The following is a 14,354-nucleotide window of genomic DNA, read 5'->3' as shown; positions in this document are numbered from 1 at the left end:
AAGAGATGTTGCGAGTTTGTCTCTGATGTATCGTTATTTTCATGGAAAGTGTTCAACTGAGCTTCAATCTATGGTCCCCCCTCGTCAAACTTTCACAAGAAACACTCGTCTAGCTGTAAACACTATCAATAATTTCCCCCACTCTTTATCTGTGCCTAAACCTAAACGTAGATTCCATGAACAAAGCTTCTTTCTTAGAACTGCACGCCTGTGGAATTGTCTTCCGTTTTCCTGCTTTCCGGCTGACTACAATATGGTTGTCTTCAAGTCTAAAGTAAATAAGTTCTTGATGAGCCGTTCCATATAAGTTATTAAATTTACCAAATTTTCATTACTAATGATTACTATATTGACCAATTTCTACTGTACACTCTTTAACCCTTATCCTTGAGTGGCCTCTGGGCCTTGATAATGTGGTGACGCCTTTGTAAAAAAAAAAAAAAAAAAAAAAAAAAAAAGTAGCTTTCTAGCACAGTAGAGAGAGCCCACCTTCTTTGCAGCAGCCCTGGCAATGCTCTCAATGTATCTGTTCCAACTAATTTTCCCTGTGAATGTTAGGCAGAGGAGTTTAAAAGAAGTATTTTCAGGTAATGCGTTTTTAGCCATAGCTATTGGTGGTAGAAAAGGTTTCTTGTAATTATTGAAGGAAACAAGCTTATTCTTGGCAGCATTGAATATGACCATCCATTTTTGTCCCCATTCCACAACAGATTGGAGGTCTTCCTCTAGTGTTTCTGCCATTTCTTTAGATGTCTTCATTTGTTTTACACTTGTACCTGTTATAGAGTGTGGTGTCATCAGCAAATATACCCACCTCAGAGACAATTTTATCAGGGAGGTCATTTATGAATACTAGGAACAATAAAAAGACCAAGGATAGACCTCTGACGCACTCCCACATTTATATCATATTGTTTAGATGTACGACCGTCGAGGACAACCAGAATTCTTCTCTTACTTAAGAAGGATTTAATTATGTTATGTATTCTTCCAGTGATACAATATGATCTGATTTTCCTAAGACCTTCATGCCATGCCCCGTCAAAAGCCTTAGATATATCTATGACTACTGCTCTACCCTCTCCTGCTTTGTCCAGTGAATGGTATATATATTCAGAGATTACAGTTAGAATATCTGCTGTGGAACAGGTTGCATTTCATGCAAAGTTTTTTTTAATTATTTTTTGGATTTAACGTGGTTTGTTGTCGCCTTTCTGTCTTGATCTAAAAAAATTTAAGGAACAGTTCCACTTCTAACAGTAAGAAAACTTTTGGTAAATTTTTTCTTTCTTGTGCATGCATAAAAACCATGCACGCATGTATAAAATAGCTGCCAGTGATAACATAAGAAATTACATTGCTTAATATCCGGAACACTACTTGTTTGCACCAAATTTAAATGCGATATTCGTTTTTAGCATACCCGAAAACCTATAAAATTCGTCATTTTAAAGGTGATTGTTAAAATCACCTGAAAAGAAAGTAAAAATTTACCAAGACTTTTTTTTTTTTTACAATGTCTACAAATAAACTGCCCACATAACTGAAAAAGATTTCTTGGACATGTTTTACAATAGACAACAAAACGAAAAAGTGGTAAAGAAACAAATTTATAACAAATGTTACCAAAGACAATATAGTTGCTCTTCTACTTACCTGGATAAGTTTCTTTTTTTTTTTTTTTTTAGTGCGTGTTTGTGTGTATGTTTTAACTAATTTTAAATTGTTTATCAAGTAGTGTCGAGTGAGTTGCTAAGTTAGACCAAGAACAAGATAGCTGACAGTCCGCATTGAAATTTCGATAATCGCTCAAAACTCGAAAATAAAATAAAATACTGATAGAAATCCACTCAATAAATGTCACGTTGATATTTGTTTGGTGGGTTTCTACCAGTATTTTTAAAATTTATTTTCGAGTTTTGAGCGATTCTCGAGATTCTAAAGGTGACAGCCTGATGTCCGCCAACTGTAACTTAAGCGCTTAACACTACTTGTGTTTCAAATTTAAATGCTTTAAAATAAATTAAAACAGCATAACTTATCAAGAAGAGCAACTTATCTTGCCTTTATTTGTCATAGATTTGTGTCTTTACTATTTTTTCAGTTTGTTGTCTATTGTAAAACATGCCCGATTTCTTTTTTTTTTTAAGTATACTAAAAACTCATCATTACTAAATAAAAATGCAACAATTTTAAAAATTAAAAAATACAAGTAAATAACTTTTTTTTATGGACTAGGGTTTTATTTTGTGATCGCGTTTTGGCTATTTTAACTCGTTGCCGGATATTTTACTGGGTCAATATGGAATACCATTGGGATCAATCTATACAAGGATCCGATTCAATAGAGGGAAAATAATTCAAACTCATAAGATTGCATCATTCAAAAACAATTTTTTAAAAATTCCAGGAAGAGCGAATTAAGTTTCATTTTATCTGTGTCACAATTCGTAAGATATGGCACACACTGCACGTTAAAATCAAGTTATTACAAAACGGTCTTTTGCGTTTACAATTATTATTATAATAAAGTTAACAACTTGTTATAATAAACAATCATTCAAACTTTTACAAAAACTTAACGATGATCTTGTTTAAAAGTTTAACAAAGAAAAAGTATTGAAGACTGGTAGAAATTAATTCATGTTTTAATGCTGTGATGAGATGTCGATGCTCTAATAATCATACAAATGTGGGAGGGAAATACGAGAGATGCACAGCTAAATATTTTCTGGTTTAAAAAGTGGGAAACTTACGGCCTGTTGAGCACGAAGTCTCAGACTTTCAATATTATTATCACCCGTTGCAGCTGCCATGTTATCGTCGACTGGATGTGTTAACTTGAGCACATGTGGACTGCCAAGGACTGACTAAGTGAGAGAAACGCTCTACAATCCGAAACGAGGCTGACGCCGGTGTCGCCAGGCATGACTAATCGACTTAAGTCTTAATATTTCAATATTTCATCATTTCCTTTGAACTTCAAAGAAAATCTTCATCCTATCACTAAATAAATATTCCGTTCACCCACTAAAATAGTTCTAATATTTCTTCAATCATAATTTTAATACGTAAATTCGTCCACAATTAAACATTTTTCGGCTACTGCGAGGAAGGTAGGCGATATTTATTTGCTCCCCCCACCGAGCAAATTAGGAAGGCCGATTTTTAAAGTGAGGAGTGAAGGGGAAGGGCCCCTTCAAGGGGAAATGGGGACCAACTCCCCGGGGAGTAGGGGAGCTGGATAATGACAATTGGTATGAAGGGTTGCCTACATTGACCAAGGTCTTATCTGTGGGGTCGCCCCCATATAGGGTCTTTGCTTGGAGTTTCTGCCGGAACAGATACTACACTTTGAGATATTAAATCTTTTATTCAGGCAAAAAAAGAACATGAACAAAAAACTTAGGCACAAGGCCAACTCAAAAGGGGGGGGGCATGGGGGTCGTTGGTCATCCTTGTCACTCTAGAACTTTAACAAAAGTTTCTCTTAGCTAGAATCTTCTTTCGCCATAATACCGCATTCGCCCTTTCGTACTTGGGGACGTCCTACTTGGCAACCACTTGTTTAAAACACTTTGATCTTGGCCCGAAGGCCACGAACGTCCCTCTTCTTGCAAAGAAGGTAGGCTGTACTTATTTGCTCCCCCACCGAGCAAATTAGGCACAAAGCCGATTTTTAATGTGAGGAGTGAAGGGGAAATGGAGACCAACTCCCCGGGGCGTAGGGGATCTGGATAGTGACAATTGGTATGAAGGGTTGCCCCTATATTGACCAAGGTCTTATATATGGGGTTGCCCCCACATATGGTTTTTGCTTGCAGTATCTGCCGGAACAGATACTACACTTTGAGATATTAAATTTTTTATTCATAGGAAAAAAAAAACAATTCAGAAAATGAACAAAAAACTTAGGCACAAGGCCAACTCAAAAAGAATGGTGAAGTTGGTTGATCCATCTCGTCTCTGTTGTAAATTTTAAATGATTTTTCTCTCGGCCAGCCTCTTTTATCATGGTTACCCCTTTAAATTTGTATTTATGTGTGTGTGGTGGGATGGGGGGGTCCTACTTAAGCCCAATTTTAAAACATTTTTTTATTTATATCAAAAAATACAAAAAAGATAACAATATTAATAAAATTTCATTTGTGTGGAGGGACTTGGGGGAGGAAAAAAAAAAAAACATGGTTAGTAAGGCCCTCCCAACCCTATCTGAAATGCTAGACCATTCGTTTCACTCTGGTTTGTAAAGGGACCAGGGTTTCGCAAACAGCCTCTAAATGGAGGGGAGAGGGGTTGTGTCCTAAATAGGGGAGAAAAGAAAAAATTGGCGGTGAGGGCGGGAAGGGGGGTGTTAGTGTTTGATTTAATTTCCTCCAAGCTGGGTTGAATTTCGAGAGGAAGGGCGGGCAAAAGAAAAAATTGTTGTTTTTGGAGGCTGGGGATCTTGGAGGCTTTCTAATAAGGGAAACAAGATTTATACGGCTGGTTAAGAGGCTGAAGGAAGTAGAATTGGAAAGGGGCAGGGGTCCGACAGAAACCCTAGAACTGAGCGCTCCACACCTAGGCGGAAACACGTATTCAAACTTGGCCCCTCTTCGTACACACAGACTTGCTAACTGTATCCATCTTCTATCAAAAGCCACACGATGCAGCCTTTTTCTGTCGCATCTGATCTTTACCCGTAGTTGGTGTTTAAAGAAAGCGATCAGATCCTGATCAGGAAAAGGCAGCACCCTCCGCCCATCTTGCAGTTGCGACGTCCAAATCACCATTCTCGCCACGGCCAGGATTGCGATGTAGACCAGGAGACAGGGGACGTTCAGCACGGCGACATTGATGACTATTTGGCTAAGGTATTCTGGCTGGAGTTTGATGTTTTTCCAGCGCAGATTTGTCCTATTGGCTGTCTCTTCGGCCTTTCTTTGGTTTGGGAGCAGGACGTCCCACATTGCATAGCTCCTCCTGCATATGTATTTGGCTGGGATCTTCAGATCCAGGAGGAGGTCCACCATGCTGTCCTTGTCTACTCCTGCGAGGCCTCTTTTCTTTGTGTCCAAGGTGATGAAGGACGCTATTATCCTCTTCTTAAGGTCCTCTGCAGTGCCTGGAAGGGGTTTTATTACGTTCCCTTCCGTGAGGTCCTTGTAAGTGGACTCGAAAAGGTCCCAGTATTCCTGAGGGGACATTTGGGTTTGTGGACCCCATTCAGTGTCTTCATTACTGGCAATGCGGGTCCAGGACAGTGTCGTCTGGCTTGGGCGTTGCTGTTGCTGCTTCTGCTGACCGGGGTTTAGTGTTTTGCCCAGTGGGATGAGAACCACCCAATCGGTATTGAAAGTTGCCAATCCACCAGTCCCTGCCTCCTGGGTCTCTTTTTTTTTCTCCCTGGGAGGGGATTGTTGGGTCCTGGGTGCCACCTGTTGTGCTCCACCACTTATGGGGGTTGCCTCTGCTCCAGTGTTCTTTGCCAGGCTTTTGTTGCTGGGTATCTCCCTTCCTGGAGGGGTGGCTGGTTGGAGCTTGGTCTCTTGGGGAGCGTTTAAGCAGGCTGGATCTTTGGTCACTCCGCCAAGGATCTTTAAAAACGCTGTCGCTTCATTGATTAGCGCTTTAATCCTTCTAGCTACTCCATCCTCATCATTTTCCCCTTTTTCTGTGAGGGGGTCGTCTCTTGGGGAGTTGGAGTGCTACATTTGGGTGATGGTGTAGTGGACTGAGGAGCCAGGGGCTGTGGTCCACCCGCGACGTCCATTGTCTCCTCATCCCTTGATTTCTTCTCCGCTTCTGCTGGGAGTTTGCCCTCGTGGGGAGCAGGAGTGGAGGGGTCGTCTTTGGCCAACGAGGATTGAGGAGGAAGAGGTGCCACTGAGTGTTGTTCACCTGAAACTTTCCTCGTTCCCTCGTCCGTCATTACCTGTGCTCCCTGAGTTGGGGAGTCGCCCTCTTGGGGAGCAGGGTCCAAGCTTGGTTGTTCACCAGTTGGTTGCTTTTCCAGGGTTGCCGCAGACTGCGGCCCTACACTGGCTTTCTCCTCTTCTTCTGAGTTTCTGGGAGTTGTTCCCTCTATCGGGGAGCTTTCTAGGGGAGCAATGTCCCCTCTGCCTGGCATCGTGGAGTGGTTTTCATGGCCGCTGACGTGGACCAAAGTGTAGTGGGGAGAAAAGAAAAAATAGGGGAAGTGGGGGGAGTGGAGGAGGATCAGAAGAGAGCAGAGGTTTGACCTCCCCTTGCGGGGACATCGGATTAGCAGCTCGAATTCCCCATGAGGGGTAGAGCAGAGAAGGAAGATGCAGTGGGTGCTAGCGAGTCAGAGTGCCACCTCGCAATTAAGAGAGAGAGGGGATAGACATCTCTGCCCAGAGAGGGGAGCAGAAACGAAACACCCGCCCTACCCACGTCACCCTACCCACAAACAACCCCAAGGAAGCGAGAAAGAGAACCCAGTCTGCTCAATCCACTGGGAGAGCAGCGATGGAAGACAAAGATTGGGCCTGGCAGGTCAGAGTGCTGCTCAGGCAATTAAGAGAGGAGAGAATACACCATTTCACTGGGAGAGGAGGAAACAAAGTACTGAACAAACTAAAACTAACCCGACCAGGTCGCGTCTACCAAAGAAAGTGTTGTCGGTCCCGAAAACGGCAAACTCCCAAAGAAGGGATCGGTTTTGGGTCAAGACTACCACACAATGGCGTCGGTCCTGGGGAAGTAAAGAGGTCCTGACTCCCCAAAAAAGGGGGTCGGTCCCACTAACAAAAGTTAGTGCGTCACGAAAGTGACAAAAGTGACACCTTGAACTTAACCAACAAGGGTCAAGTTGCGGGCCCATTGAAAAAAATAAAAAATGAGGTAACTGGGAGAACAGATACTACACTTTGAGATATTAAATCCTTTATTCATGTTAAAAATACATTGAAAATCAACACTGAACAAAAACTTAGGCACATGGCCAACTCAAAAGGGGGGGATTGGGGGTGTCGTTGGTCATCCTTGTCACTCCAGAACTAAACAAAATCAAAAGTTTCTCCCAGCTAGTATCTTTCACCATAATACCGCATTCACCCTTTCATATTGGGGGACATCCTACTTAACTCCCAATTTTTAAAACATTTTTTATTGACGTGTGAAAACAAAAAAAAGATAACAATAAAAATGGTACAATAATTCATTTGTGTCGAGGGCGGGGGTGGGGGGAAGGGGGGACTAGTAGGACCCTCCTAACCCCGTCTAGTTGATAGACTGCCCATTCCACTAGGTTTGTAAAAGGAACCTGGCTTCTGTGGGTCAGTCTCTAAGTGGGGATGCCCACTAGATGGGGGTGAATGGAGAAAAGAAAATTTTGTGGGTAAGGGATGGGGGTTAGTTTGTATTTCTTTCTCTCCAAGATGGGTGAAATTTAGAGGAGGGGGTGAAAACAAAAATTGCAAGGAGGAGGTGGGATTCTTGGAGGCTTCCTAATCAGGGAGGGATGGAACACACACTCAGCTAGCTGAGAGGCTATTTGTTAAATTTTACTTTACGGAACTGCGCGTTCCACACCTAGGCGGGGAACGTATTCAAATTTGGCTCCTCTTCGTACACACAGACTTGCTACCTGTATCCATCTTCTGTCAAAGGCCGCGCAATGCAGCCTTCTTCTATCACATCTGATCTCCACCCGTAGTTGGTGTTTAAAGAAAGCGATCAGATCCTGATCAGAAAAAGACAACCCCCCCCCCCCGGCAACCTTGCAGACGCGACGTCCAAATCACCATTCTCGCCACGGCCAGGATAGTAACGTAGACCATTTATCTTTGCCGGTCCCACTGTGGCCTCACATTGTCCACGACATTGGATACAGTAATTGGGCGAGGATGCTCAGGATCGATGCGAGCCGTCACCTCGCTGACATACGACCAGTACTGGCAGAGTTTGCGGCAATTGAAGAAAGCATGATCAGTCGTTTCTATGGCCGTTGTCCCACAACGGGGACAATCAGGCGACTCCAAAAACCCGGAACTGCATTGTACGTTGTTGAGTGGAAGTGCATTTCGGGCCAATCACCAGGTCAGAGAGAACTCCGAATTGTTCTGATGACTCGAACCTGGCGCCCAGCTCCACGCGGAGCAGATCTCACTCTGCTGCAAACCCAAACGCGCGCATAGCGGGTCGTCGGCAGCCCCCTTCACTAGATCCCTGTGGAGTTCCCTACGGTAGAAGTCACAAGGTCGCTGGACATTGGTAGTCGTTTTAGCGCGGCTCGGCACTCTTTGATGTAGGCAGATTCTCCTCGCTGCCTGCGACGGCTCTCGATAGAAGGGTCGAGAACGAGATCGGGGAAGGCGGCAGTAACCACGGGGTGCCATGCTTGGTCATCTTGCATATAGTGGCTCAGGAAGGCCAGCCTCTCAGCATCTCGATGACACTTCAAGTCCGGCATTCTCAAGCTTCCCTCACACGGACGTTGAATACAGACCTGTCTGCTCATCCAGTGTCTTCCTCTGTCCCAAAGAAGCGAGGACAAGAGTTCGACAAGAGCTGTTAGGTGTTGTGCAGGGAGGGGAAATACGGCCAGTCAGTAAAGGATGTGAGAAAAGACGTAAGTGGCGCACGCCTCAGCTTTACCCTTTAAGGAAAGTTTCCTAGGAAGCCTGTTGTATTGTGGAGTGGCCCCAAGGTTGGGAAATCGTAGTAGTGCGTAGGACTCCCTGGCTGTGGTACATAGCAGTTTTAATTACGTCGGTCGTCCGTGGGTTCACTTGTTTAGTAAGCGGTTGTCATGACAACGAGTTAAGACTAGTGAGTTATCTCACCTTAGACTGGAACTTTTTCCTTATCTTGCCTCTCGTCAATTGTCAAAAATGTCATAACAACGTTGAACCTGAAAACAAAGCGGTTGACAACTTAGAACGATCAGCCGTAACTTAAAAATATGCATTAAAAGACGTAAGTCACAATTGCGATTGTTTTTGTATAAAATTATATTTTACAATATTATACATATTTACAATTTAAACAGTTCGTCTTTTTTCTTTTGGTGGTTCTGAAGTTCACAGCGATAGTAACTGTTGTTCTCACAGTGATCTGAGGAGGGAAATTGACGTTTCAACGATCCGGTCTTCAGCGACGTTCTGTCCTTTGTTTCTCCTCTCTCCGCTAGCTCTCTCTTCTTCTCGTTAGATTCACCGTTTTTATTGGCATTTTGTCGCTTTGTTTTTCCTATCCACGCGTTCTGTCAATCAGCTGATCGATAATAGAACATGCGTTCTTTAGTCACGTTTTGACAATTTCTTTGCCGGTTCCTGACCTCAGATGATCATCCGATTTTATCTTCAGCTGACCGACACGTGAATTTACCACTCATGCCAATATCTGTACTTCCAGAGCTTACGAGGAATGTCACGTTTCTTTGTTTTGTAAACAAAAAAATCGTCGTCCGATTTCTCTGTTTATGACGTAAGCACTTTCTCTTTTCAACTGGTAGACAATCGATTATTCGATGCCCACTCTTTTAAATCTTTTATTAAAGAAGTTTTTTCTTTTCAGTTATGTATGATGGTTCCAGCCATCCATTACATAACACCCCTCCATTAACCATTTTTTTTTTTTTTTTTTTTCAATCGTCTATCGGTCCATTGATATTTCCAATAATGTTTTTAATGTCACAATTTTTTTTTTCATCCCTTTTACTGTTTTTTTTTTTTCGTTTAACTTAGAAAAAAAAAAATAAATAAAAATAAACAGCAACACGAAAGGCATAAGGTCTTCTTCGGTATAAGTGCATCGGCCGTACTTAACAGCAAAGTATACGCTGCAAATTTACCAATTTTACCGAAGTGGTCGATTTGTCCAATATTCTCCACTACCTCGGCTCTCTAATTAATATGACTAATTAACTAAATACGAGTGTAACATTTTAATGACTTGTTTAAAATGTGGGCAGCATATAGTACAAAAATTTCGACCAGAACGCCAGGATCCTAAATATTGGTGGCAACTCCGAACTCCCTATGATCAGGATTTTCTAAAATCAACAGAGTAATTTTCTTAACCAATCCAAACATCCTGTTCCGCGCTCCCGACCCGCAGTTTGATTATAACCTGAGTTCCCAACCCCCGTGCTAGCCCTAGCTACGGTTGGCTGATCCCTACTATCATAATCAACTCCGCACGACCTGGGCACTAAGTTATATATATCTTCCTTCGATATTTCATCAACTTCTTTAGCCCTTTTAGCCGTCATGCTACGTGTGATTATTTTCCGTTCCATCAACGGGACCCTGTTTTCCTGACTTGGGGATTCTCGTTGATGGCGATTGCTCTGTTGGGGATAACTTTCTTCCTCCCCACTAGAGGATTCTTGATTTGAACTACTATCCTCTACCGGTGCTGACAGAGTAGTTTTTCTACAGCCCTCTTGCTTGTTGGGGATATCCCATTCCTCCAGTTCTGCTTTCCGAAGGTGTTCCCCATGGGCTTTTGTTACTGCCCCCGTCAGTTGACTTCTAATTCTATACGAGACTGGCCCCGTCTTCTCTATTATTACGTAATATGGAGACCATCTTACGTCTAGCTTTCCCTTTTTTCTATTATTTTTATAATAAACTAAGTCGCCAACTTGAAAATCGACTGCTTTTGTTTTCTCGTTGGCCCTATCTATCATTTTCTTCCTAGCTCTCTTTACATTGTTCCTGACTAATGTAAAGGTCCGATGCATGTCCTGCAGAGCGATCTCATGATCCTCTTCCCCGTAGTAAATTCTACGCGGCCTCAGTATGTTGTCTAACGGCAAGACAACGTCTCTTTTATAGAGCAAATAATAGGGGGAGTACTTTGTTGTTTCGCTGACATGAAACCTTACAGCAGCCAGCATCTGGTTCAAGTACATGTCCCATGAACGGTCATTGTCCCCTATTTTCTTTGCTAGTATGTCATGCATCGTCCTATGGAATCTTTCTATTTTCCCGTTACTTTGAGGGTGGTAAAATGAGGTGGTCACGTGATCAACATTAAGCTCTTCTAAAGCCCTTTTCATGATCCCATTGATGTTCTCCGATCCGTTATCCGTAAGTAACTGCAATGGTGCACCAAATCTGGGAAATATTTCCTCAATTAAGAGATGCACCACTGTCTCTGCCTTTTTATTAGGCACAGCGAAAGCCTCAGGCCAACCACTATACATGTCGATGAACGTGACTATGTATTGATTGCCTGACAAAGTCCTCGGATAGGGTCCGGTAATATCCAATGCAATCTTAGCAAAAGGAAAAGAAGGCATGTCGGTCTCCTGCATTTGAGGTTGTTGCTTCCTCAAATTTCTGGTCTGGCATGGGACGCACTTCCCTATGTGTTCGTTTACCTTCTTGAACAAACCAGGCCAGAAATACTTCTGTTTAATGGAGTGGAACGTTTTCTCCACACCCATATGACCATTCTCATCATGGTATTGTTTCAATACCTTCATCCTCAAATGTGACGGAATATATAATCTAATTACAGGATCGTCGTCGGGTTGCGATAAATAATATACGATATCGTCCATTATGATGTACTTTTGTACTTCCATCTTGGACGTTTTACCGCTCGTCATCCGTTTCTTTAATTCGACGATCTGACTACACATATCCAAACCTGATAGTGTACGACGTTCGCTTACTACCGGTGAGTCTTCGTCATCCTTATGCGATACAAACTCTCTTGGTTCAAAACGATTCGAGTTTATCGCACTCACCGTGTAATTCCTATCATCTATTTCTACTGGAGGATCGTCTTCATCCCGACTCGCATTTACCGCATGGGATAAGAGATCTGCACAGACGTTATCTTTTCCTTTTAGGTACTGTATGGTGCAATCATAGCCAGCCATACTTAATGCCCACGTCTGTATCTTCCTATTCTGTATCGGAGATTTCAGCAAGTACTCCAATGGTCTGTGATCCGTGTAGATGGTGAACGTAGCACTATGCAAGTAGTGATTCAACTTGCTTAAGGCATAGTGAATCGCATATGCTTCTTTCTCTATTGTTGACCATCTAGTCTGGGTATCAGACAACTTATGAGATAGAAAATAAATGGGTTTCTCTATCTCCCGACCCTCCTCCGGGTCGTAGACCATTTGAGACAAGGTTGCTCCGATCGCATAATCGGAGGCATCCGTGTATAACCTGTATCCTTTGTTAGTGTCCGGGTATGCCAGCATCACCATCTCTGCAAGCTTCGATTTCAATCGATTAAAAGCAGAACCAACAGAAACGTGCATGCTTCCTAGTTAACCGAATTAACGGTTCGGCGATTACATAAAAATCCTTGATAAATCGCCTGTAATAGGATGTCATGCCTATAAAGGATCTAACCTGCTTCACAGTGGTTGGGGTCGCAATTGCCTGAATTGCTTTAACCTTGTCCCCCTCCGGCTGGATACCTTTCTCACTTACTCGGAATCCCAGATATTGCACTTCCTTGCCGAAAAACTGACACTTCGCCGCCTTTAACCTTAAATTATGCCTACGTAAACTACCTAACACTTTTTCTATATGCCTAACATGTTCCTCCTTTGTTTTGGAGAATATCAAAATATCATCCAAATAAGGCACGGCGAATTCTTCCTGTCCCTGTAACACTACGGACATTAGCTCCTGAAACACTCCCGGAGCGTTAGCAAGTCCGAATGGCATTACATTAAATTGGAACAGTCCTCTATGACAGGTGAACGCAGTTTTCTCTTTATCTTTTTCGTTCAACTTTACCTGCCAATACCCTGATTTCAAGTCCAACTTTGAGAAGTATTTTGCTGACCCAAGCGAGGCCAGTATATCATCAATTACTGGTAGCGCTCGGGCATACTTCTTTGTTATCTTATTCAGGGCCCTAAAATCTACACAGAACCTCTTTGTTCCGTCTTTCTTTTTTACCAAAACTATCGGGAAACTCCATGGACTGTTTGACCTTTCTATCACCCCTGCCTGTAGCATTTCCTCTAGTGCTACATTAACTTCTTCTCGTTGTTTGAGAGGTGTTCTATACGGGTTTTTCTTTATGGGATCGTTTTTTCCTGTATCGATCCTCATCTCTACTGTGTCAGTCCGGCCTAAATATCTATCCTCTGTGACGAATAAATCAGTATTTCGTTGCAGGACTTTATTTAAAACTTTCCTCATTTCTTCCGGCACTTTTATGCCGTTGAGGTTACTTTTGTTTCCCGACTTCTTTTGTTTATTTGACTTTGATATTGCCATTACTACTTCTGTTCTTCTACATCTACCTATCTTGTAACCTTTCTTTAATTTTACTGTCTGGTTCGTGTTATTCATAATTAGCAAGGGAAAGCTTTTCCTACCTTTAATTTTAACTACCGTGTTCGCTACGGATACACCACTTAGATCACTTAGGAAGCCCTTATCGATCTGCACTACTTCGTAATCTAAACCCTGACCGTTTCTCATTTCGGCACGAGCTGTGCACGCATGTAAATGCTGCGGTTTCAGGGTGACATCGTGCCTTAATCTAACTATACTCGAAATATGAGCCTCCTCTTGCAGCGCTATGTACTCGCTGCCTAATCGGATTGCTCCTAAATCAAAGTACATTCTAACACTATTTTGCTTGAGCCAGTCTCGGCCCAATATGACGTTCCTTTTAAGGTTTTTCGTTACTACAAAATCATGTCGAATGTACTGGCTTCCTACTTTAATTTGTAAACGCGCCACTCCTTGCACTATGAGAGGTGACCCGTTTGCAGTCCTTAAATTAATCTCTATTTTCTTTATCTCAGGCTTCTCTCTGAGACCTTCTAATACAGTACTTTTTATTACAGAAATTTTGGCGCCAGTATCTACTAAAGCCCTAAACTTATTTTTCTCTATCTTAATAGGGATGCAATTAGCGGCGCCCATATGTCCTATGATCTTTGACTGTTCACCCCTCTTCCTCTCGCTGGGCGTCTTGCGAGTGCGGTCTGCTCGTTTCCCGACTTAAGGAAGGTGCAGTTCCTGGCTATATGGCATTTTCTGCCGCAATTGTAACACTTAATCCCCGGCCAAGGGCGCTCTGTTTCTCTTGCCTTGAAGCCGGGTCCCCTATTAAATCCTCTATAATTCCCCTGCCCCCTATCTGGCTCTGGGAATCTTTTTTTCCTTATCGCTTCTATATTCCTCTGGCGCCCACTATAATTTATTTCCATAAGTTCTTCTTCTCGGTCATTTGAAGAAATTTTATTATCCACTTTGTCCCGTGGAAGTTAATTCTTCTTAAACAATTAATCGTTACTACTAACTCTGAAACTGAAGGAAAAGATTACAAACAAAAAGAGAAAAAATAGGAGAAACAGAATTTATTAACAAAGATATCTAAAGAAAAAGTAATGACCTCTATGGGCT

The 14,354-nt window shown here is 42.5% G+C and overlaps 1 protein-coding gene across 1 annotated transcript in view; it reads right to left on the bottom strand.

The window, feature by feature from the left end:
- LOC145260356 (arginine--tRNA ligase, cytoplasmic-like) overlaps positions 1 to 2,928 on the bottom strand; it is a 445,287-nt gene extending 442,359 nt beyond the window's left edge. Inside the window, exon 1 of the mRNA XM_080118291.1 lies at positions 2,757 to 2,928. Within this exon, the coding sequence (XP_079974417.1) occupies positions 2,757 to 2,816 (60 nt within the window). The 5' untranslated portion in view covers positions 2,817 to 2,928. The remainder of the gene's footprint in view (positions 1 to 2,756) is intronic.
- Positions 2,929 to 14,354: the final 11,426 nt, after the last annotated feature.

This window comes from Euprymna scolopes, chromosome 3 (genome assembly GCF_053919585.1).
Source record: "Euprymna scolopes isolate OS-2025 chromosome 3, ASM5391958v1, whole genome shotgun sequence".
Lineage (NCBI taxonomy): Eukaryota > Metazoa > Mollusca > Cephalopoda > Sepiida > Sepiolidae > Euprymna > Euprymna scolopes.
The sequence above is the reverse complement of the archived record's forward strand: the minus strand, read 5'-3'. Positions and strand labels throughout refer to the sequence as shown.